Raw genomic sequence first — 20,704 nt, 5'->3', positions numbered from 1 at the left:
TATAGTTTTTTAATATATTTGGTTAAGTTTTTACTAAAAATTATAATGTGGATTTTTTTTATTTAAACGTTAAGTGTGTTTATTTTTGCAACAATTGTATTTTAAAGAGATATAATCTTATTATTAGCAATAGTTTTAGGTTTAATCCCTTCAATTTTTTTTAATATGTACATTGCTGTATAAATTTTGAATAGATAAAAAATGGTGTTTTATTGAAATACTCAGAAAGAAAATGCTTCGCTAATGAATTATATTTGTTTGAAATCCAGGCATTGAATAATTGTTTGGGTAAAATTAAAAAAATATATATGCTTTTTAAAAAAAACAAACACGTAACATAACCATGGCCTATGAGAAACGGGCAATTTAGTGTAATTCCAAATGTCGATATATTTCAACTTCGATGTAGGGCCGACTGGAAGAAGGTTTAGGAGAGCTATAGATAGTGATAAAGCTGACATTGAATATTTAATCAACAAATCATATGGAGAAATATACGGCGGCGCAGATATTGGAACCCTTATGTAAGTCGACGTTCATTATTTTGTATAGAGTAAAAGTTAACACACTCAACTCCACTATGATTTCAACGTTTACCAAACATCTTGGGAGCTCAAAAGTTAGCACGAGTTCTTGTTTAGAATACAATTTTTGGTGTTGCGAGGCTTAAAAAAATACTGGGGAAGGGCACGATGAACTTGCAAGGTGTTAATAACAGTAAACTATTTTTCAGTGAACTGAGTACATTATCAATATGTATGATCGATGTAAACAAAGATGTGATAGGTTTCATGGCCTTGGGCGATCACCCCAACGTCCCCGGAGTCAGTCAAGTGGATTGGGAGATATGGATGAGGAATATGTTTCAGTAAGATATTAAATATACTTATATCAAAGCATTTTGTTGTCCTTTTTTTACAAGGAGAATGAGAGAGATGAATATCTTTACCTAGTGCTTTTACTACAAAGGACAAGCCTCACCTTCCAGAATTCAAAAAATAAAGTTCTGCCATTTGCATTTCATCTTTTACATTAAAATGTTTTATTTTAAGAAAATACTATTTGTCGCGGAATACACTCTTCATACATTTTCTCTGTTGCCTTGATGATGTCGCAGATTTCTTTCTAGAAGAAGCATTGACTTCCGTGTTTGCTGAGGATGTTTATTTAAATAATATTATTCTTATGGTCCCCCATGGATGTCCTGAAGGTAATTATAATTACATTTCATCATAACCGTTAATTTTTTTTATGTATTATTGTATGATAATTCTTCGTTTATTTTTAGCCTATATACCAAGGTATTTGGCGTCCAAAAAACGAAATGTCTATAGATATTTGCCTAGTAAACTGGGTAGTGGATTTAGGGATGGTAATTGCTGTTATTTTTATGCTGCAATGCGACAAGACTTTTGTCCCAAACTTAAGATCAGGGGAGCTGTGTAAGTAATAAACACATTTTATTTTATCTTATTATGTTTTTTGTGTCATATTATTGTATACAAAACATGACTTTGTTTTTTTTATTTAGGGAAGAAGATAATGATGATATCGTAGAAATCCTAGATAAAAAATGTCCGCAACTAAAGGAATTATACGGAGAATATTATATTAGTGAAATAATAAGCCGCCATCCATCGATGAAACGTAAAGTTATTGTGGCTGCTGTAAGTAAATATGCGTAAAATATTTCGTAGTCTGATCACAAGGAAGGAGGATTTTATCATAGCATTCTCATGGTCACGGTTTCTCTGTCTCCGTAGTATCAAGATCATGTCATTGGAGTTATGTGCTTGAACGCAGAAGTTAACTACGAAAATTTGCAGAATACTTACGATTTAAATCCATATTATGGATTGAGAAAAGCAACACCGCTTGAGAAGGAACTTAAAAAACGAAATAACGTATTGTTAAAAGCATTTGGGTAATAAATGTTCTTATTGTATTTTCAGAAAATTATTACTAAAATTACAGAAGCCATTCACAACATTCTATAATTTTCTCATTAATATATATATTTTTTAAAATTAATCAAGTACAATTATGAAACATTTCTAGGGAACCTATATTGTACGGGAGATGGGGCCCATTTGATCGTACATCGAAAGCTAAGCAAAAGACTGATGAAGATGTACGTACATCTTATCTTACTACCTAGTTCTAACTCATTCATAATATAAATGCGAATGTTTGGATGGATGGATATTAGTTGGAAGATGTCTCCAGAAGGGCTGCATAGATCTCGCTGAAATTTGGCATAGATGTAGAACATAGTCTGGAAGAAGACATAGGCGACTTATTAAGTTTATTTTTAATTCCGCGCGGACGGAGTCGTGGGCTATAGCTATTTTTTTTAATAATACAGCTATAGTAATTACTATAATACTTTTAGACATTATTAGTTAGAATCCTTTGGCGCGCTTGCATTACCAAGTCAAGTGTCAGAATGAATAGTGAGGGGTAAACGTCGACATTTTAGTAAGGCTAGTGTTGCGCCAGTACACTGGTACAGCTTCGGATTTTCTTCCTAACACTACTAACAATCAATTTGATATCTTAGATTACATCAGGTGAAAAAGCAGCGGAACCGAGAATTAAAACATCGAGTAAAGTTATCTTTAGACATATATCGCTTACTGAAGACAGATACGATCGTGTTTATATGAAGAAGGATGTCTCAGATGATTATAGTGTGAAATTAGGTGGAACATCTCCAACTGTGTCTCTTATATCGAATGCATCAGTCGCCGAGCTTTTAGATGAAGATCCATTCGATTATGAAATCGTTAATATCGATACGAAATTATTAAAAGTACCACGCGTTATATCTCGTGATTATGAGTAAGTAGACATTTTAAAATATAATTACTATAAAACAAAGTTTTTTTTTGCGGAACAGACTTTGAAATTATGTATTTCTAAAGGATTTACATCTTGCAGTTTAGATAATTTGGCAAGGAATAAAAAATAGCTAGGTAATATTCGTGATAAAATAACGAGAGATTTTCTTTTCAGGCCAAAATCACAAAGTGACAGACTATCTACAATAACAGAGTTTGAGACAAAATTAAAAAGTATGATATTTGCATTATTACATGATGTCATAGTCGGTTTACGAAAATTATAAATTTGAGTGTAGTTTTTCTTTCAATTATTTTTATTCCTAATCAATGTTGAAAACTTTTAATTAATTTTAGGAAGAACTTCAGTAATGGCAAAGAAGCAAGAAGAGACTAATAAGATTAATTATTCTGGCGAACCAAACGCGTTTATAATTGAACTTTTTGGATGTCGTGAAGATGTTGATTATAAGTTACTATTCAATTTATTAATAAAAAAACTTGGAGATTAATGTGAATTTTATAATGTTATATTGTCTTATAATCTTCAGGCAGTCATTTGATTTCCTCGAAGCTGCTTTTGAGGCAATGAAAGATTACGACTATTGTATTATTCGTGTACCGTGTACCGAAAGAAGCTTTCCTCTATTACAACATTTCTGTGTAAGTTTATACTTAAACAGCTTAATGTAAATAGATACTATCAGCTCACTATAAGTCCAAACTGAGGAACTCGGGTTGGTTGACTTCACACATATCCTTGAATTTTTTTTTAGATACGTGCACGTTGCATCGTGATGTTTTCCTTTACCGTAAGAACGTCGGTTAAATGTACATATGTATGTAATTCGAAGGTAAAAAAACACATTAGTACATGGCGTGATTCGAATCCCATAGTTACAGATTATAAGTCAAGTGCTTAACTATCTAGGTAAATAATATTTACACGTGCATATTTGTGACGCGGTATTTTCTTGTTATTTTTATTTTCAGTGTATCCCAGCAAAGCCGAATGTCTGCAGTAAATATGCTTTGTACATTGCACATAGAAATGCCATTCTAGGGTAATGCTTACATTAAAATTAGACTAATCAATTTTAATTTATAATAAATATATGTATAAAAAACATGATAATCATATGGAAAACATTTTAGCAAGCTACGTGTTCGTAAAGCAGAGTTAATAGACATACCATTGATAGCTCAACTCCTCAATACATTAGATGTAAAGGAGACAATGTGGACTGTGGAGAATACAGTTCATAAAAGGAACGAAAGTATTTTTGTGTTATTATGCGGCTGTTCGTTAGTTGGGCTTGGAATTTTAGAGTGAGTAGATTGGATAAACGACTCTAAACTTATTTCCCTATTGGCATAAGACGATGACTAAATGAATATTCAGTTTCTACTAACCAAAAGATTTGTATAAAAATATAGTTACTCTCATTATTTAGGTGTTTAGATCGGCCCCATGGGATTCTCATTGGGCTTATTGACCGTTAGGTCGTTTGGCCTTACGGTAAACATCCTATTATTCGTCACTAATCACAGATAACAATTTGTTTTTCAACAGGCGTTATAATAGAAATATATGGTAATTAGTACGTCTTTTTCAGAAAAGCAGAGCAAACAGATTACCTACAAAATAAATATAATTTCGATTCATATCGTATTCAAAAATATCATTATCAGTCGAATGGGATTTTCGCTGGATTCAGTGCATTAAAAACAGTTCTCATTTACCCAGTATTTGAAGTACATTTTAGATTCTTTGCTCGAGAAATGATGAGACTGTCTGAATGTACGACTTTGGTTTGGATGACTGCCTACAGAAACAAATGGGTTAGGAATATTATTTTTTTATACTTAGTAATTAATAATACCAATTTATTAAGCACGTATTATTTCCTTAGTTATTTAAGTGCAGTGAAAGCTCCCTCTTATATTTTATAAAAAAAATAGTAGCAGTAGCTAAGGAAATATTCAATATTTTTGCATTTATGTTACATAACTCTGTACAAATTAACTATATTTTTACATAGGTGGCACATAAAGCTAACACCCTAGCAATTGCGATGATACCTCTCGTGCCTAGAGGGTCTGAAGTGGACTGTGTGTCTATACCTGAAATCAAAAAATTAAATACAATTTCTAATAGTTTGTATGTAATTTTTCTTTATAAATCCTTTTTAGCTGTTTTAATGGTTTTATAATTCACATGGGCATAAATTTGTATTTACAGAGAAGCATTTAGTACTTGGTTTATAAGTAAAAAGTTTACAACAGTACCCAAAGTGAATGTCGATACTAGAATTGTGATAGTTGGCGCGTCAAGAACTACGATGGCATTTCTCAATGCCTTGTTGTTTAGGTATGTTATTTGTCTAACAGTTTCATTAGTTGCATGAAACAACATAAAAACCACAGAACGCAACCATCACAAACCACGATGTCCACTATCACAACATTCGTATACAAAAAAAACTGCGAGCAATATCTTTTTGTACGGGCTTAAAATTAAGTATTGATTTCTGTACTTCTGTAGTTACTATGATGCTATCATTTTGAGTTTATAATAGTCTTCTCACTTTCTGAACTTCATTATATTCCAGTGATTCGTGTACATATTTAACATTTACAAATGTAACACTGATATCTCCAAGTGGACTGCCCTACGTGCGGCACTCTAAAGCGCTCGTGGAAAACATGGTCCTCAAATGTCGCACCAACACCGACAGATACCTAAAGAGCGTCCCCTATTCTTACTATGTGAATATTATACAAGGAACGATGACTGAAATTCACAGGTAGCGTATTTGCGATATTTTTATGCCTAAAAGACAAGTTTTTTTTTATTGTAGGGCCACTAAATTACTAAACTCAGAGAGTAAAAATTTCTTACTTTTATTAGAATAACTATTGTTAAGTATCCTTGTCGTGAAAAATTTACTAAGGCAACTTTTTAACTTGAGGTTTAAATTAGTGCTAAAAAGAAACATCGAAGGACCAACTTTTTGGAATATTTAGATTGTGTTTGATTTCAGACGTGCGAAGTACGTAGGATTAGCGAATGGTAATAAATATAACTACGACTTACTTTTCTTATTGTTCGGCAAACAATATCAACATCCTACTTACATGAAGACGATATTAGATAGAGAAGATAAAATGAAGTAAGTCAAAATAAAAAATTATTTCTGCAAACTATTAGTGTGAAATATACATAGATTATATTAGGTTATTTCTTAAAAAATTGCTAAGTGTTGTAACCATGTTATAGGAAAGGTCTTATTCCAATCTACACACCATTGGATGTTCCAATATGTGCGAGAGAAAGATGTTTTAGCAAGAAATTACCTGAAAATGTGTTTATTATCAATAACCTTTCTGATGCCAATAAAGCTTTGAAATATATCAGAAACAACTTGATGTACTTTGATCCATGTATGTATCAAAATAATTACATTTATATATATATATATAATATATAACCTTCCTATATAATAACTTAAATTACATAGGAAGGTAAAAAATATGTTCTTTCTAACAAGTGTCATCGTATTGCTTCAATGAAACTGGTATAAACACTTTAATTGTAAAGTTGTTACGAAAATATACAAAAAATACTTTGTTGTGTATTTCTTAGAATTGGCTTCAATGTCAATGCTTTATAAAAAAACATCATTCAAGTTTTGCAGATAATTTTGTATCACTACCGTTATTAATTCGTTCTAGTTTTACTTTTTTTTCTGCGTTAATATCACGTCAGTAGGTTTATACGGTAACATAGACTTGTTTATTATATTGATAAATACTCTTTTATGGCCTAATCACTCTTAACTTTGGTTAGGCTCCGAGCCCTTCGGTGGGGACGTATAGCGAGCTGATGATGAAATTATCTTTTGGATAATTTATATTGCAGATTGTATTCTTGTGTATGGAGCTACAATACACGCGTACTGTTGTCTATCAACAATGCTGCAAATGGGAGTGCCAAGTCAGAACATTGTGTTCGTAGAACCATTCCCATCAGAGGACCCGAAAAAACCTAGGATATCTGTTTTTGCGAACGTATATGTTAGTGTATTGTTTTTTAAAAGCTCTTCCCTCTCTTATTCTATTCTCTCTTGGTGCCATAGGTCCTAATCTCGTCCTACTTTATTTTGTATCTTGAGTCCTTTTATGTTTTTTCTGCTGTAGTTCATTTATCATGATATATCAGATCTTGATTATTCTAATCTTTCTCTCGTATTTAAAGATGTGCAAGTTCGATATTTGCATCTAATCAATGAAACTATAACATGCCGCTAGTATAATATTGATTTTTAACTAAACTAAATGTTACAAAATGTATTTTTGCATCCCGATATTTTCTTCATTAGGTCGATCGTACTGTTAATGATATGTTGAAGAATTTAAACATCAAAACGTATAGTTCCTACTACTTCGAATCCTGGAGCTGCGACTTTGACTACTCGGTGACTTCAGTGACCTTCATGTCTCAATTTGAGATGGTTCAAGTGCCGTGCTCCGCGTTCTTCTATTACGGAAAACAAGGAGTTGATGAAGATGCCTTTGTTGGTAAGGTTACAATCGGACTAGTTTAAATTGGCAGAAAAATTTATAAAAACAAAATGTATTCTAGATTGGAATACATGCTAAAACCAAGATCATTTAGTCTGTGACCCCACAGTTTATAATTTCATAGTAAAACATTACTTCATAATTAATTTTTCGATAAAATGTGGGAGCTCATACCACGAATAAATGTCTCAAAGTCATCTTTGCATCATCTGTTCAAGAAATGTGTTCTGTCTCATTTATATTTAGTCGAGTTGTTGCCGGGGACTCTGGTCGCGCTGTATTAAAAAAAAGTTGATAAGCAACCTATGTGTTCTTCCACAATATGTTCTATGTCTATGCCAAATTTAAGCGAGATCCTTTCAGCCTTTCCAAAAATACTTTCAAACAAACATCCATCCATCTTAACATTCGCATATATAATATTAATATGATTAGTAAGATGTACATTTCAGCTATAAATAAAAGTGGTATAGCATACAATGAAGGTATTCTGATAGACCATCAGTTCAGAACTAGAGATGCCTCTATATACGCGGCAGGGCCGGCCACGAGGTATAATAGTAATTATTATGCGGACGACAAACAGCAGAGGTACTACGATTCGTATGAAGTTGGAACTAAGGTGGATTCCTTTAAAAGTTACATTTAGTCTATGTGTAGGGAAGAAATAAAAGAAAAATAAATTATGGAGATACAAAAAATACAATACATAATTTAATTTCTTCTAATCTTTTTCAAAATGTTTATTAACACGTTGCACACAACTACGATTTTTTCTTCTGGACATGAACTCTCCTTCGAATGCATTCAATGTGTTAATTTCGAAATGCTAATAATAATTACAGCTGGGAAATCAAATCCGGAATCAATTAGACCCACTGTTTGTTGACATGGACAAATATGTGAAACGAACAGAAAGTAATAACGAAGACTCTGGTTCTACATTTAGCAGTAAAGAATCACCATCTGTATCCTCGTAAGTTTATAAACTGACGTACTGACTTCAAAAGATGAAGTCTAACGTAAACTCCTCGACAAGAATGCTTTCAATTTTTACATTTTTAGGAATGAGTTTGAATCAAAAACAAAATTGCCAGATTTTAAGGAGCCAAGGGTAATGTATTGCACATTGCCTGGTGGACTTCAGTACTTGGAGGTTCGCTCGCCTGGGAAAAAGATTCCATGTCTCTATATCCAGTCCTTGCATTATAATGTAAATAATATACGTTTTATTTTATCAACCTAGGGTGTCCATATTCCTTTAAAAAATATTCATATCTGTGTGTCATCAAAGATAATGACAGGAATGACAATATGTCTTAGAGATATTGGTCTCAGAAGCCCACGGTAAGACGTTTGAGATTATCGTCTTGGATATTCTTATAGCTTTGGTTTCGTAAACAAGTTTGGTCATAGTGCAATTAACGTGTTTTTAATAAAACAATTATTAAGCATAATGATGGAAGTAATTGCATTTCTATCCTCCAAAATATATTAAGACCGCAAAATGTCTTAATTATGAATAACATTAAAATAACATAAACAACAATTTGAAGTTCCATAAAACGCTGATGGGTAAATATATTTACTTCTAGGGTGAAGTTATAGAGACATTCAAAGAAGGATATTTCAAGCTTCATTTCAACAAGGATTTCATTGTGGACGGCATCACTTGCCTGACACCAGAGAAACGGCCATTAGAGAACTTTGTCAGACTCTACGGACAATCTTCTGTTGTCTTGAATAACGTTATTTTACGATGCACTGTAAGGGTCAAATATATAGATTTCTATAGTAATACAGTGTATAGGTTATTTTTAATTTAACTTCGTTGTTTTTAGGCTAAGAAATTGGACAATCTATATGCATTTTTTCGTTCTCCATGGGCATATTTCCTCTATCACGATAAAAGTGAAGAATTATTTGCTATTGTCAAAGAGTTACTGCCTAAGGTATTTAAATTACAGATGATTTTTTTTTTTTTTTTATATTTATAATGATTATTATGTTTCTTTCTTAGGGTCAACGTAAAGGAAAAACTCTGAAAGAAGCTTTGTATTCAGCAGCTGAAAGACTTAGTAGCACGGTAAATATGACAATGAAATTAAAAAAAAAATAAAATAAAATAATATAGGTTCGAGACACACTTGGAATATACTACCAAATTAATAAATCTGTATAGCAAACTATGCGCCCCACAATGGGTCCAATACATTGACATAGATATCATATTAATTATTTATAAAAATTAGTATTATTCAGTTCCTATCGAAGTAACCTTGGTAGCATTTTAACCGCCATCTTTCGCAGTCTTGCACAGAGACGTTGAAATCGGAGATGCGTTCTGTATTCGAATCGTCGCCGCATGTGGAGGCGATAATAGATTACGTGATGGAATGGTTGAGCGAGCACGAGGCGTTGCTCCCGGTGTACCTCCAGCCTTGGCATCAGGCCGAGTACGCGCATGATGAACAAACTAACCCAGTTTTCAAACGCAAGAGGAGTATAATTAAAATGCTAAATGCGATTTATTAAATTGACAATAAATTTTGTTGGAATTGTACATTTTTCATTCACGTCAGAAAAAAGTTTGACCAATAAGTTATAGGAAAGGACTTTTATTGTCTTTAAATGTAAAATTCTGTGGCAATGTTGGTTAAAATACGCTTTTGCAGTGAACAGTTACTTTATTATTAAACGTAAGGTTTTATTTCAAATAGGTCTGCCATTCTACAGTTTTGAGTACATTGTTTTGCATGATAGTTGCATACGATGAAGCATTGTTGTTTAAAATAAATGGAAAGTCATAAAATAACTGGCCCAATCCGCTGAGGGAGAGCCATAAACAAGAACAGTTTTAACAGTGGTAGAGCCCGCTTTAACATCTTCGCACGAATTGGCCCGGCTCGCCCGGTGAAATACCACGACCACACAGAAGACAGGCGTGAAGTGGAAGCAATTCCGCGAGCAGTCTGATGAGTCTGCGTCCCGGAGGCCTAATTTAGTCCTCTTTCCCTTCCCACCCTTTTTCTTATATGGAAAAGATGGGGAGTGGAAGTGGACTTTTCGGATGAGAGGATGCAGAGAAATTATTTTTTATTTCTGTGCATCCTCTCTTCCGTCGATTAAAGGTAGGCAACGCACATGCAATTGCGTATGTCTATGGGCAACGGTCACTTCGCTATTCCAGCGATTTCAGGTGGCCGCTCGCTCGTTTGCCATCTTATACTATAAAAAAAACAGAACAGAAGGCATAAAATATATTTAGCGTATTATACGAAAGGCTACATTGGAACGAACATAAAGATTTGGAGAATTGTAATTCACTGTTTTTTTTAATTATGTCACAGATAATATAAGTTTTAATAGTCAAATTTTAAAAAAAATATATTTTCTGTGGGTTAACTGTAACAATGACAACGTCAAATAACCATACATCAAAATCGACAATATTTTTTAGAACTCGTATATTTTAATTTAATTTTATAATGGCTAAAACGAAGCCATGTAAGCCATTGGTTTTGAATGAGCTGCTTATACAAAATGTCAACACATGGGGAAATGTACAATATAATATACCACTGAGATTGACTAGTAATGAGACTCGAACTGGTACCAATATTGCCTTACGGCATATCCCAGATATACCACATAACTTTGACTGTGTAAGTTCTATTATTGACATATTGAACCCGAAATATACCGCCGTAGTCTACTGAAAAAATGGAAACTCAGCTGATCACAGGCCACTTCTTTGTTGGTAAATATATACTCGTATGGTATTGGTACGATTTTTACTTAATACACCACGTTATGGTCAATATGTCTGAATCCAAGGGAAGGCCTACGTCCATTAATAGGCATTTGCTGGCACATTATTAATTTTATACAATGTATAACAAGCAAAATTTGTTTTCTTTGTAGAAAATCCATGACCCTCTTCCTAAGCGCGTTACCGGCCGCGATATGGTGGTGGAGAAAGAGTCCTACAAGACCACCACCGGCGAATACTGCGTTAAGCCAAATCCTAACAAAGCTATGGAAAGGTCGGACTGTGCATGTAATTGTAAGAGAGTCATTTACATGACTGGTGTTGAGAAACGAGTAAGTGTTAACTATTATTCAATGTGAAATAACATCTGTAATTTTTTATTGTTCGCTCTATTACATTGTAAACGTTTTCAGCTCCAAAGCAAGAATATCGTTCAACCAAGATTGATATCAGAGATGAAGGATAATTACAGAGGCCTCAGGAAGTCGCCACTAGCGCCTCCCGAAATTGAAGTCAAAGCTCCCGATCCTGAATACATTTTTGACGTAAGCATCATTCATCATCAAAATTTAAAGACTCACAAGGAATCAAGGAATCTAAATTGTATTCTAATTTGGTTCCAGGTGGTTGCCTCTGGTAGGAGCGAAGCACCAGTGATACCGGAGACCGCTGGTGGGTTTCGTCGTCTGCTCGACCCGTATGTGACCACCTACCGCGAGAAACATCGGCTGTATACACCGGACGACCAGTACGGGATCGGCGCTAAGGACCATATCACTTTCTACACAGAGTCTAATACTCCCAAAGTAATGTTATCGACTTTCCAACCGTCTTCCGTAAACTGTTCCGTTAATTTCTTAAGTATCTGTTAATAATTTAGATCTTATGAAACTTGGCTGGCTCCTTATTTTTTGGATTGGTATTCCCCGATTAATACTAAGATTATAAGCTTAATTCTTATCCATCTAGGTTCGAGGATTCGGTCCGAAGTATAAAGAGATATGGATGCCATTAGAGGCTAAAGTTCACAGAGCTGTTTACGATAGGAGTCACGTCAAAAAAGAGTACCACGAAGTCGCAGCTTGCCACAATCCAGTCAATAACCTCAAAGGGTGAGAATAAGAATGCAAAATACTTCTTATTATAAATGTGAAAGTTTATACGGATGGATGGATGTTTCTTCTGCGGAACGGCTCAACGGATGTTGATTAAATTTGACATACATGTAGAACATAGTTTCAGAACATATAGGATAATTCAGGTTTTTTTAGGGTTCCGTGCCTCATAGGAAAAAAGGAACCCTTATAGGATCACTTTGTTGTCCGTCCTCTGTCTGTCAAGACCCTTTTTTAATTTTGTGCAGACGAAGTCGCGAGAAACAGCTAGTACTTATATATTCACTAGATGTTCTTGAATCATAAATGTACAGTCAGCGTCATATAGATCGTCACAGACAAGATATGCAAATATATAGGTACACCAAAAGTATTCAATTATATCGGTACAACAAAAGTCCTCAAAATAATAGATACATTCACCCTGCTCAAATACATCGGTACATACACAGCGTCAAATATATGAGTACATGCAAGATGCTCATAAATATCGTAGCAGCCACAGCGTCATAAGTAACGAAGCAGTCAAGGTGCGCAAAAATATCGGTACATTTGACAAAATTGAACTCTATCTCTATATACTTGTGATACAATTTAGAATAAACTACTTCTGTTACATTCATTTGACACTTTGTATTAACATTATAGGTTGTCCGGAAAGTTCGTTCTGATTTTCGATATAAAGCTTACAATAGACTGTAGCTGAAGTGAATTCATTTTCGGATTTCCACCATTATCAAACGTCACAAAAATTTCTATATTGTGAATAATTTCATTTCATTGGTTGAGATAAAAACTAATTTTTAAAATTTTATCCAATAATAAAAGACGTTTTAGATATAGAGTCGTACCAATAAAATATAAAAACATTTCCAAAAATTTAAGAGAACAGGGTTTCAATTTTCCTTATAAAGCGGCACGAACTTACTGGGCAACCCAATATTTTTCTTCTCCTGTTATAACGCTTAAATATAAAAGTTTGTCACGCCGAATATGACAGATACGTATTAACTAATATCAAATTTTGCCTTGTCACAATATATATAATACTAGATTGGCGCAGTATTCTAGTATGTTTGCCGTAATATGTAAGTTTACCGGTTCGAATCTCAGGCTACTTTTTTTTCATTTTATCAATCACGGGGTTATTTTTTCATAACCAGTAAAAATTTGGTAATGTAAAATTTTGCTCGACAATTTTTTTTATAATTTTCGCTGTCGGGTAGAAAGAAATTTAAATAAAGTTAACAACAATTAGGTCAGACCATCGCGGGTGAAGTGAGTGGGCGGAGCGTGGATTGTCTTTGCGGGTTTTAAGAATGGTACGCGCGGAAACTATACGTACAAGTGTTATCTACATATGTGTGCGCGCCCACGAACACTGGAATGTTTATTGCAATCGACCAAAAATTTGATGTAGTTTGGATATTGACATTCAGTTTTTTTTTCTTTGTTTCTTAAATATAATCAGTATCAGTAAAAGGTAAAAGTAAAAGTGTTATTTTTACCGGTACAAGTTTAACAAACATGAGTAATAAACAAATTACATGCCAATAGCATCGCTTTATCTCCTTCATTTTTGTTTGAAATAGAAAAGTACTTTAACGGTCAAACTCATTAGTCCAAGGCAATATCAAAAAGTACCTAATAACTACGGCGATAGAATTTAATTACATGTGCTTCGATATTAAAATTAAAAAGTTTAAATATCAAAAAAAAAATAGTGGCTTGGGATTTGAACCGCCGACCTTACGTACCAACGGCGGCGAACGGTAAGGCCACGAGACCAAACTAGCATATATGATGACAAACTTAAATTTGATGTTGATTTTATCTACCTAATATCTGTCATCCGCGTCGAACACTTTTAGTAAATTTTGAAAAATGGTTTGATGCAAAGTGTCAAATGAATGTAACAGAAGTAGTTTATTCCAAATTGTATCACAAGTATATAGAGATAGAGTTCAATTTTGTCAAATGACGCTGTGGCTGCTACGATATTTATGAGCATCTTGCATGTACTCATATATTTGACGCTGTGTATGTACCGATGTATTTGAGCAGGGTGAATGTATCTATTATTTTGAGGACTTTTGTTGTACCGATATAATTGAATACTTTTGGTGTACCTATATATTTGCATATCTTGTCTGTGACGATCTATATGACGCTGACTGTACTATTATAATATATTATGTTCCATTTACAAAATTATCAAAAATGTAACTTTTTACTATCTCAGGGTATTTCAGTCAGAAACAAAGAAGCAATTCACGCCACCGTTCGCGTCTGAACTCGCGTCTTGGAGTCATGGAGAGGAATACTTCCTGGCTCCGTACCCTCCGAATCCTTACCAGACGAACATTGCCCCGTTCATGTATTGCAGCGACTATTGTCATATCTCTCAGGGCACTAAGCCTTGCATTGTCATAGACCAACTGATCCACGACATGACACCCCATAAGCTTTGCAAACAAAGGTTTAGCGTTTCTAGAGGCTGGTAAAGTATAACTTTTAGTAAACAGCTCGTTTTAAATATTGATTTTGTTTTATTTTGTGAGTTGTGTTGTTTGAGGCATGTTTTTGTTTCTTAACCACGTAGGAATAGGATACTTGTAGGTTGTCGTTTCTCGGATTCGATTATATACTAGTGAAATGAAAATTACTTCATTGGACTTTTGGAATGTTATATTGCATTTTTTTTGGTTTACTGACAATTTTGATTACAAATTGAGATTATGATTGACAAACATTGTCTTGCCTTTAACAGGTCGCTATACATTTTTTTCCTTTTTCTCATTTATTTCTATTGTGGCTTCATTGGTATTAGTGTAGTCTGAAACAAAAAAAAATAGGCGAAAAATATAAAAAATATTTCTTGTAGCATAAAAAATTAAACCTTCTTTCCATAAATCGCATTTTATGCATGCCTACATCCATTAGCGGACTTGCCACAAGGGCATTTTACTTTGCCTTTATACTATAAGAATGGTCACGTCGTTTTCGTCATTTTATTTCAAGAAATGTAAAATTTACCTTTGGTTTTGAGACAAAGCAACTGGAACATCCTGGAGATGAGCACTCACATTTAATCGGCTTCTTTTTCTAAATAAAATAAAAAGAAAATAAGTAACAAAGTAATTATTAATAAAAAAGAAATAATATATGCGCAAAGTACTGACGGCTTTTCTCTTAATGTTTGGGTAGAATATGTATTCGTCGCATGGAGTATCAACTTTCTGTAAAAAAATAGGTACCATAATTTAACCATATATATTTTATCGTATTTTTTTATAAAGTATGTGTTCTTACTACGAAGTAACCAAAGAAAAACATATCTCAATTTTGTTGTGAGGATCAGTATGTTTTTATATACATTTGTTAGGAGATAAACTCACAGCTTAATTAGTCTAACCTTTTCACACGAACAAGAGCAATGTAGATTCTTCGGGTTCTTTGAATTCTTAGGATTCTTGGAGTCGGCCATTACTCTTTATTTGTCTTTACCAAATCTTTTTTCTATCTCCGCTTTGAATGTTTCGTTTTTCTGAAATATTATTAATCAGTATTATTATGCATTAAATAATAATTTAATATTGCAATTCAACCACATTAATTTCTTTTACCCCAGGACACGTCGGGTTAGGACATGTCGAGTCTTTTTTTCCATCCAGACACTTCTTATCCTGAAAAAAAAACAAAGGTCTAACGATCATTGAGTTATACGTTTAAAATCAGAAGTCTAAACCATCCCTTCCACTCTAACTGTTTAGTGAGGGTTCAGTATAGGAGAATTTAACAAGTTAAACTTAGCACGAAGGTTTTAACCTGGCGTAAGCTAGTTTGCCTTTGCCATCCAATAAAACCTAATAGTGTTTACATGAAGATGAATGGATTTGATTACTTACGTGGGGACATGAATACTGCGAAGGTATTGGTGACTTCCTCCTCCGTGGCGGAAGACAGGGCGGGTTGTGGAAGCATCGAGAAGGATTGTTGCATGGCGCGCTCGCCCGAGGTGGCCAGAAACAAGGCATTAGGTACGGGAAGCAAGACGATGGTGGTGAACACCGCGGCAAATGATGGCAGGACCTAGCAGCTACGGGCTGGTAAGATAATAATCCTGTATTTATTATCTACATATAATATATTTATTATATACATTTTAAGAAAGGCGCACCAATTTTCTTTTTTTGGTCCGGGAAGGAGTACATTCCAGAACTCATCCTATCACCTGACAAAATCAGGTTTACAAAGTAAAAACAAAATACTGTCATTTTAATACTTGCCTTCTTTAAAATACAACTGGACCTTGGCGTTATCTCGACCTGTTAAAATTGTTAAATAGCTATATAATTATTTGCTTTATTAAATGAATTAATTTATATTGCAGTTAGTTGTAATATAACATATTAAATACGTGTTTCGCATTGTTCTTGTAATTTGTGTGAGTTTGTATTTGGTTTTGTATATTGAAAATTCTATTTCAGATGTATGTATGAAGGTAAATTTTTGGACACACATATTTTAAAATAAATTAAAAGTACTCACTGGAGACGGTTCAAACGTCGGCTTCCGTTTCAATGAGATCTGTATTGAAATTATTTGAAATATTAGCTTAAAGATTGAACTTTTTAAGTATTTATTTTAAATGCAAAAAGCGTTACCTTCATGCCGTATCGAGTATTACAATCCATCAAGCATCTTGGTTTCGCACAGGGCACTTTCTATAAAGATAAAAATGACGATTACTAAGAATTCTGTCAAATTAAAAAAAAACTGATCACAAATGCATAAGTACCTTACCTTACATTTTATTTTGCCCTTGATGCACTAAAAAAATAATAATTTTAATATATTTGTAGTCAATAAAACAAAATTAGTAAAGAATTTTATTATTATCAAAATGACTTACGCAAATTACGCATGGTGGATTGTCCTAAAACAAAAGGAATATAATTGGTAATTTTTCAAAATATTTAAGATTTTGGTTGCTTTTAAAACAATATATTTGTAGTTTATCAAGCTCATGATTTCTAAAGAAATGTCTAAAATTGGTGACAAGATTATTGGACTAACCGTGGGTTTCTGAGACCGAAATGCTTATTTAACACATATTGTTATATCTGTTTCTTCAAAGATGAAAGATTGAGATGACGATGTGTTTCATACAGATATTTTGGTCTCAGAAACCTACTATAAGAATTTGAAACCTTACACAGCACGTTCCACAAGGTATTTCGCAAGGTGTTGGCTTAAGGAACGGTATTTTGGGCTGTTTAACGCATGGATATCTGCATGGGCTTCTGCATGGACTTCTGCACGGGCTTCTGCATGGAGGGGAGCATGGACTTCTGCATGGTGAAATGCATGGACTTCTGCATCGTCGGCCGCAAGGTGTCCCGCAAGGCGTTATTCTTATACTCGGTTTAGGGCAGGGTATAGCTCTGCTGGAGCGCGCAGATACTACACACGGCAATGCGCAGGGCAGTGAGCACACTACTCCACACGACTTGCATGATGAACAAAATGGATCGGTACAGCTGTAACACCTCCCGCACTACGACAAATAAATTATAGGAACATATATCATTTCAAGACATCCAAGTTCCAAAGAATTACTTTTATGTGTTAAAATAATATTATACCTTGAGCGACATCGGCAAATCGGTGTTGCTCTGAAAAAATAAAAGATTTTAGGACAAGCTCTATAGTATAATTTCTGGTTAAATCTTTTAGGGTTCTTAGTATTACTACTATTTACAACGTATTAGAATTGTCATCATAACCTTGCTTATAGTGGTTTAAATAAATTTAAATTATACGACAACCCAAACGTAAAATTTTAGTTGATAAGTTTTTAATATTTACGTTATGTTTTCTTACTTGTGTATGAAATTATTTCACAATAATGTATACCTTGTGACAGCATTTTTTCTCGCAGCAAAGCAGTTGTATGATAGTTGTTTGGGGAAAAGCTGGGTCCTTATCGTCTTTACGATACCTCTTCAGCATTTTAGAATTGACGACGGTAATATTGGACAAACCAAACATATTGTGCTCCTTGTCCAATCGTAAGATCGTCGAGAGACACTTCTCTCCAAAGCTGACGCAGCCCTTCATATCGCTGTCAGAATCACTCGATTCAGGGACGGCAAAAGACACGCTTCGAGAAATAGTTGATGTACTCGATCTACAACAAACAGGTTTCCTAGTATTTATATTCCTAAAACAAACACGTTTCCTTGCATAGAAAAATTTGACTCAAATAACGTGTACCTTCAAAGTCTCTTGAAATCATCACGATGTCGTTTCCTGTTAATCCTTACCTTCGCTCCTGTTAACGCGTTAACAACTCTGGAACGATACTAGACCTGTATTTGTTGTACGTATGACAGTAATTTGGATTGTTAATTTTACACACCTGGAATCGGTGGAGTCTGTTTGACTATCAGTGAGCCATTTCATTTTTGTCAAATGCAATAAATTTGGATTGTCGCCTTCGTCCGTAGTTGTTTCGTCGGAGAATTCGCTATTTTCCAATGTCGTTGTTGAAGCCTTAAAATGTAGTGTTAATGAAATATATAAAATTATTAAAAAAGGTTACTTCTTTGTAATATAGTGTTCAAATTCTTACGTATCCTGTTGATAAATCTGCCTCTCTATGGCATTCCGTACTTGTATGTGTATTTAAATTATCGCATAAGCCTTGAGTTCTTTCAACGAGTTTTGGTTCATCCTCCATTACCTGAAATGTAATTGATTTTAAATGTGTATGGACTCTCCTACAAATTGTTTTGATAATCTGATCTTTCGTATTTCTTTGAATCTGGAAAAAAGTTGGGCGGAAAAGAAGGTAAAGACGATGAAATGAATGAGGATTGAGTGGACATAAAGGCCTGCATGCGGACGCACCGCACGCAAGGGATTTTAGTTTGTTTTGTATGATTTGACATCGCTGCGTCCATCATCTTCGCCGGCCGCATCAAAATACTAAGCAAATTCGTTTAATCCGTGCGTGCGGTGCGTCCGGCGCGAGACAATGGACACATGCCTTTGGAGGATATTTTTTTTCTCTTCTCTCTTGGCTTGGATAAAACTTTTTTCAGTTATTAAACATCAGCTGAAATATCGAAATTTATATCTTGTGTGAATTATATTGTCATACATACTTGTTCAATAAGTTCGCGGGAAGGTCTAACGCAGCAACCTTTAAATACTCTCTCCTGGTTTGAAGATGGCTTGACACGATTCATTTGGCACATATAGGTGCAATAAGGTTTTTGTTCGGAGCGGCTGTGTGGTACCGTTTTAGTGTGTTGAGCTTGGCTGGAGCTGATATCTTCTTTCATATTGTTATAGTTTGGTCTTACTGGATCCATATTGATGTGTTTATTATTGTTATGTTATTTAGCAAGGAAAGGCAAAAATGTCAGTAGCGACATGTTAAAAGCATTAGATGGTGTAATGTACAGAAAAAACAATTATTTGCAGTAATTTCTTTACATGGTGCTGTTTTGACGCCACATAAAATTATTTGATTGTTTGAAACCCATTTGTCATTTTCTTATTGTCATTTTCTTTTTAATTTCGTTTCTAAAGCAGTTATTATTACTCTAGATAGAACTTTGTGTTACATTGTAAAGAATTCTTTGTGCCTATTGAAATATTCATTCTCTATAAGGAAGTTTATCCTTGTGGTCCCATCAATACGGTTAAACATAGTATTTTTTTACTGTATTACATGTTTAGGTCACTGGAGGCGCGAATTTGGATAACATTTTTATTACTTTTTACAAAAACTTACATTATTGATTTAGACCAGAACTATTTTGTCTTGAACTTATCTTCGAGTTTAATTACTTTTTCACGGTGCGCTAAGGCGTGTTGAAATTTAGTACGGATATACTATATATCCATAGTATGTGTGGTATAGATTTAAATCTGATTATATAATATGTATGTGATAGATTTCCAATCCCTTGTAAGTATTTAACGTGCATTAGAAATACATGTTAAAATACATGCAACATAGTAGTGGAAGCGTTTACACGAATGAAAATTAAACTACAAAATTCATATTTTTCCAATAATAAATGGATCGTATGTTATTTATAGCTGCCACATAATAAATTGTGGCATTTAAGATAGTGAGACCGCTACCGGCAAGTGATGTGAATGACATCAGACCGGACAAAAAGCTCGCGTAACAAAGGAATAACAATAAAAAAAGAGATTTTCACAACGATTAGACGGACATGGTTCGTTTGGCCCGCGTTGAATCTGACGCGCCGCACTTTTTTTTGCATGTCTATCGGTCAATCTGTAAAAAGGTATCAAATTAATTACAAATTAATTAAAATATTTCTTATGATGCTAATTTGTGATAACTC

At 33.9% G+C, this 20,704-nt stretch overlaps 3 protein-coding genes across 3 annotated transcripts; 2 read left to right on the top strand and 1 right to left on the bottom strand.

Moving 5' to 3' along the window:
- The first annotated feature begins 292 nt into the window (after positions 1–292).
- Positions 293–9,987, top strand: LOC106121829 (cilia- and flagella-associated protein 61-like). The gene is made up of 28 exons (XM_013317657.1): positions 293–524; positions 734–868; positions 1,053–1,210; positions 1,289–1,442; positions 1,532–1,667; positions 1,764–1,924; positions 2,059–2,131; positions 2,561–2,841; positions 3,016–3,074; positions 3,198–3,312; positions 3,392–3,503; positions 3,834–3,904; positions 3,996–4,169; positions 4,457–4,682; positions 4,883–5,001; positions 5,083–5,211; positions 5,453–5,647; positions 5,885–6,013; positions 6,121–6,284; positions 6,763–6,917; positions 7,223–7,421; positions 7,877–8,046; positions 8,270–8,400; positions 8,490–8,637; positions 9,020–9,190; positions 9,266–9,376; positions 9,445–9,510; positions 9,735–9,987. The coding sequence occupies exons 1-28, from the start codon at positions 382–384 to the stop codon at positions 9,957–9,959; spliced, it is 4,110 nt and encodes a 1,369-aa protein (XP_013173111.1). The 5' UTR covers positions 293–381; the 3' UTR covers positions 9,960–9,987.
- Positions 9,988–10,866: 879 nt separating this feature from the next.
- Positions 10,867–14,849, top strand: LOC106121826 (uncharacterized). The gene is made up of 6 exons (XM_013317654.1): positions 10,867–11,089; positions 11,349–11,528; positions 11,610–11,741; positions 11,820–12,002; positions 12,166–12,308; positions 14,554–14,849. The coding sequence occupies exons 1-6, from the start codon at positions 10,913–10,915 to the stop codon at positions 14,813–14,815; spliced, it is 1,077 nt and encodes a 358-aa protein (XP_013173108.1). The 5' UTR covers positions 10,867–10,912; the 3' UTR covers positions 14,816–14,849.
- Positions 14,850–15,493: 644 nt separating this feature from the next.
- On the bottom strand, positions 15,494–19,879 carry LOC106121825 (uncharacterized). The gene is made up of 15 exons (XM_013317653.1): positions 19,484–19,879; positions 18,949–19,059; positions 18,736–18,869; positions 18,231–18,504; positions 17,960–17,989; positions 17,530–17,871; positions 17,227–17,250; positions 17,118–17,144; positions 16,979–17,038; positions 16,863–16,901; positions 16,601–16,639; positions 16,220–16,417; positions 15,938–15,997; positions 15,727–15,858; positions 15,494–15,550 (listed from the first exon to the last, which is right to left on the bottom strand). The coding sequence occupies exons 1-14, from the start codon at positions 19,691–19,693 to the stop codon at positions 15,805–15,807; spliced, it is 1,602 nt and encodes a 533-aa protein (XP_013173107.1). The 5' UTR covers positions 19,694–19,879; the 3' UTR covers positions 15,494–15,550; positions 15,727–15,804.
- Between the last annotated feature and the right edge of the window lie 825 nt (positions 19,880–20,704).

Source organism: Papilio xuthus, unplaced genomic scaffold (genome assembly GCF_000836235.2).
Source record: "Papilio xuthus unplaced genomic scaffold, Pxut_1.1 DF826938.1, whole genome shotgun sequence".
Lineage (NCBI taxonomy): Eukaryota > Metazoa > Arthropoda > Insecta > Lepidoptera > Papilionidae > Papilio > Papilio xuthus.
Note: the sequence above shows the minus strand (reverse complement) of the source record. Positions and strands in the feature narration are given on the sequence as shown.

Excerpts from the sequence above, each read along its gene's own strand:
- LOC106121829 (XM_013317657.1), top strand. The coding sequence starts at position 382 with ATGTCGATATATTTCAACTTCGATGTAGGGCCGACTGGAAGAAGGTTT. Across the intron at positions 1,211-1,288 it reads CCCCCATGGATGTCCTGAAG|CCTATATACCAAGGTATTTG; the intron begins GTAATTATAATT and ends GTTTATTTTTAG. Across the intron at positions 2,842-3,015 it reads GTTATATCTCGTGATTATGA|GCCAAAATCACAAAGTGACA; the intron begins GTAAGTAGACAT and ends TTTTCTTTTCAG.
- LOC106121826 (XM_013317654.1), top strand. The coding sequence starts at position 10,913 with ATGGCTAAAACGAAGCCATGTAAGCCATTGGTTTTGAATGAGCTGCTT. Across the intron at positions 11,090-11,348 it reads TACCACATAACTTTGACTGT|AAAATCCATGACCCTCTTCC; the intron begins GTAAGTTCTATT and ends TTTTCTTTGTAG. Across the intron at positions 12,003-12,165 it reads CAGAGTCTAATACTCCCAAA|GTTCGAGGATTCGGTCCGAA; the intron begins GTAATGTTATCG and ends TTATCCATCTAG.
- LOC106121825 (XM_013317653.1), bottom strand. The coding sequence starts at position 19,693 with ATGGATCCAGTAAGACCAAACTATAACAATATGAAAGAAGATATCAGC. Across the intron at positions 18,870-18,948 it reads CAGATTTATCAACAGGATAC|GCTTCAACAACGACATTGGA; the intron begins GTAAGAATTTGA and ends CTACATTTTAAG. Across the intron at positions 16,902-16,978 it reads ATACTCGATACGGCATGAAG|ATCTCATTGAAACGGAAGCC; the intron begins GTAACGCTTTTT and ends ATTTCAATACAG.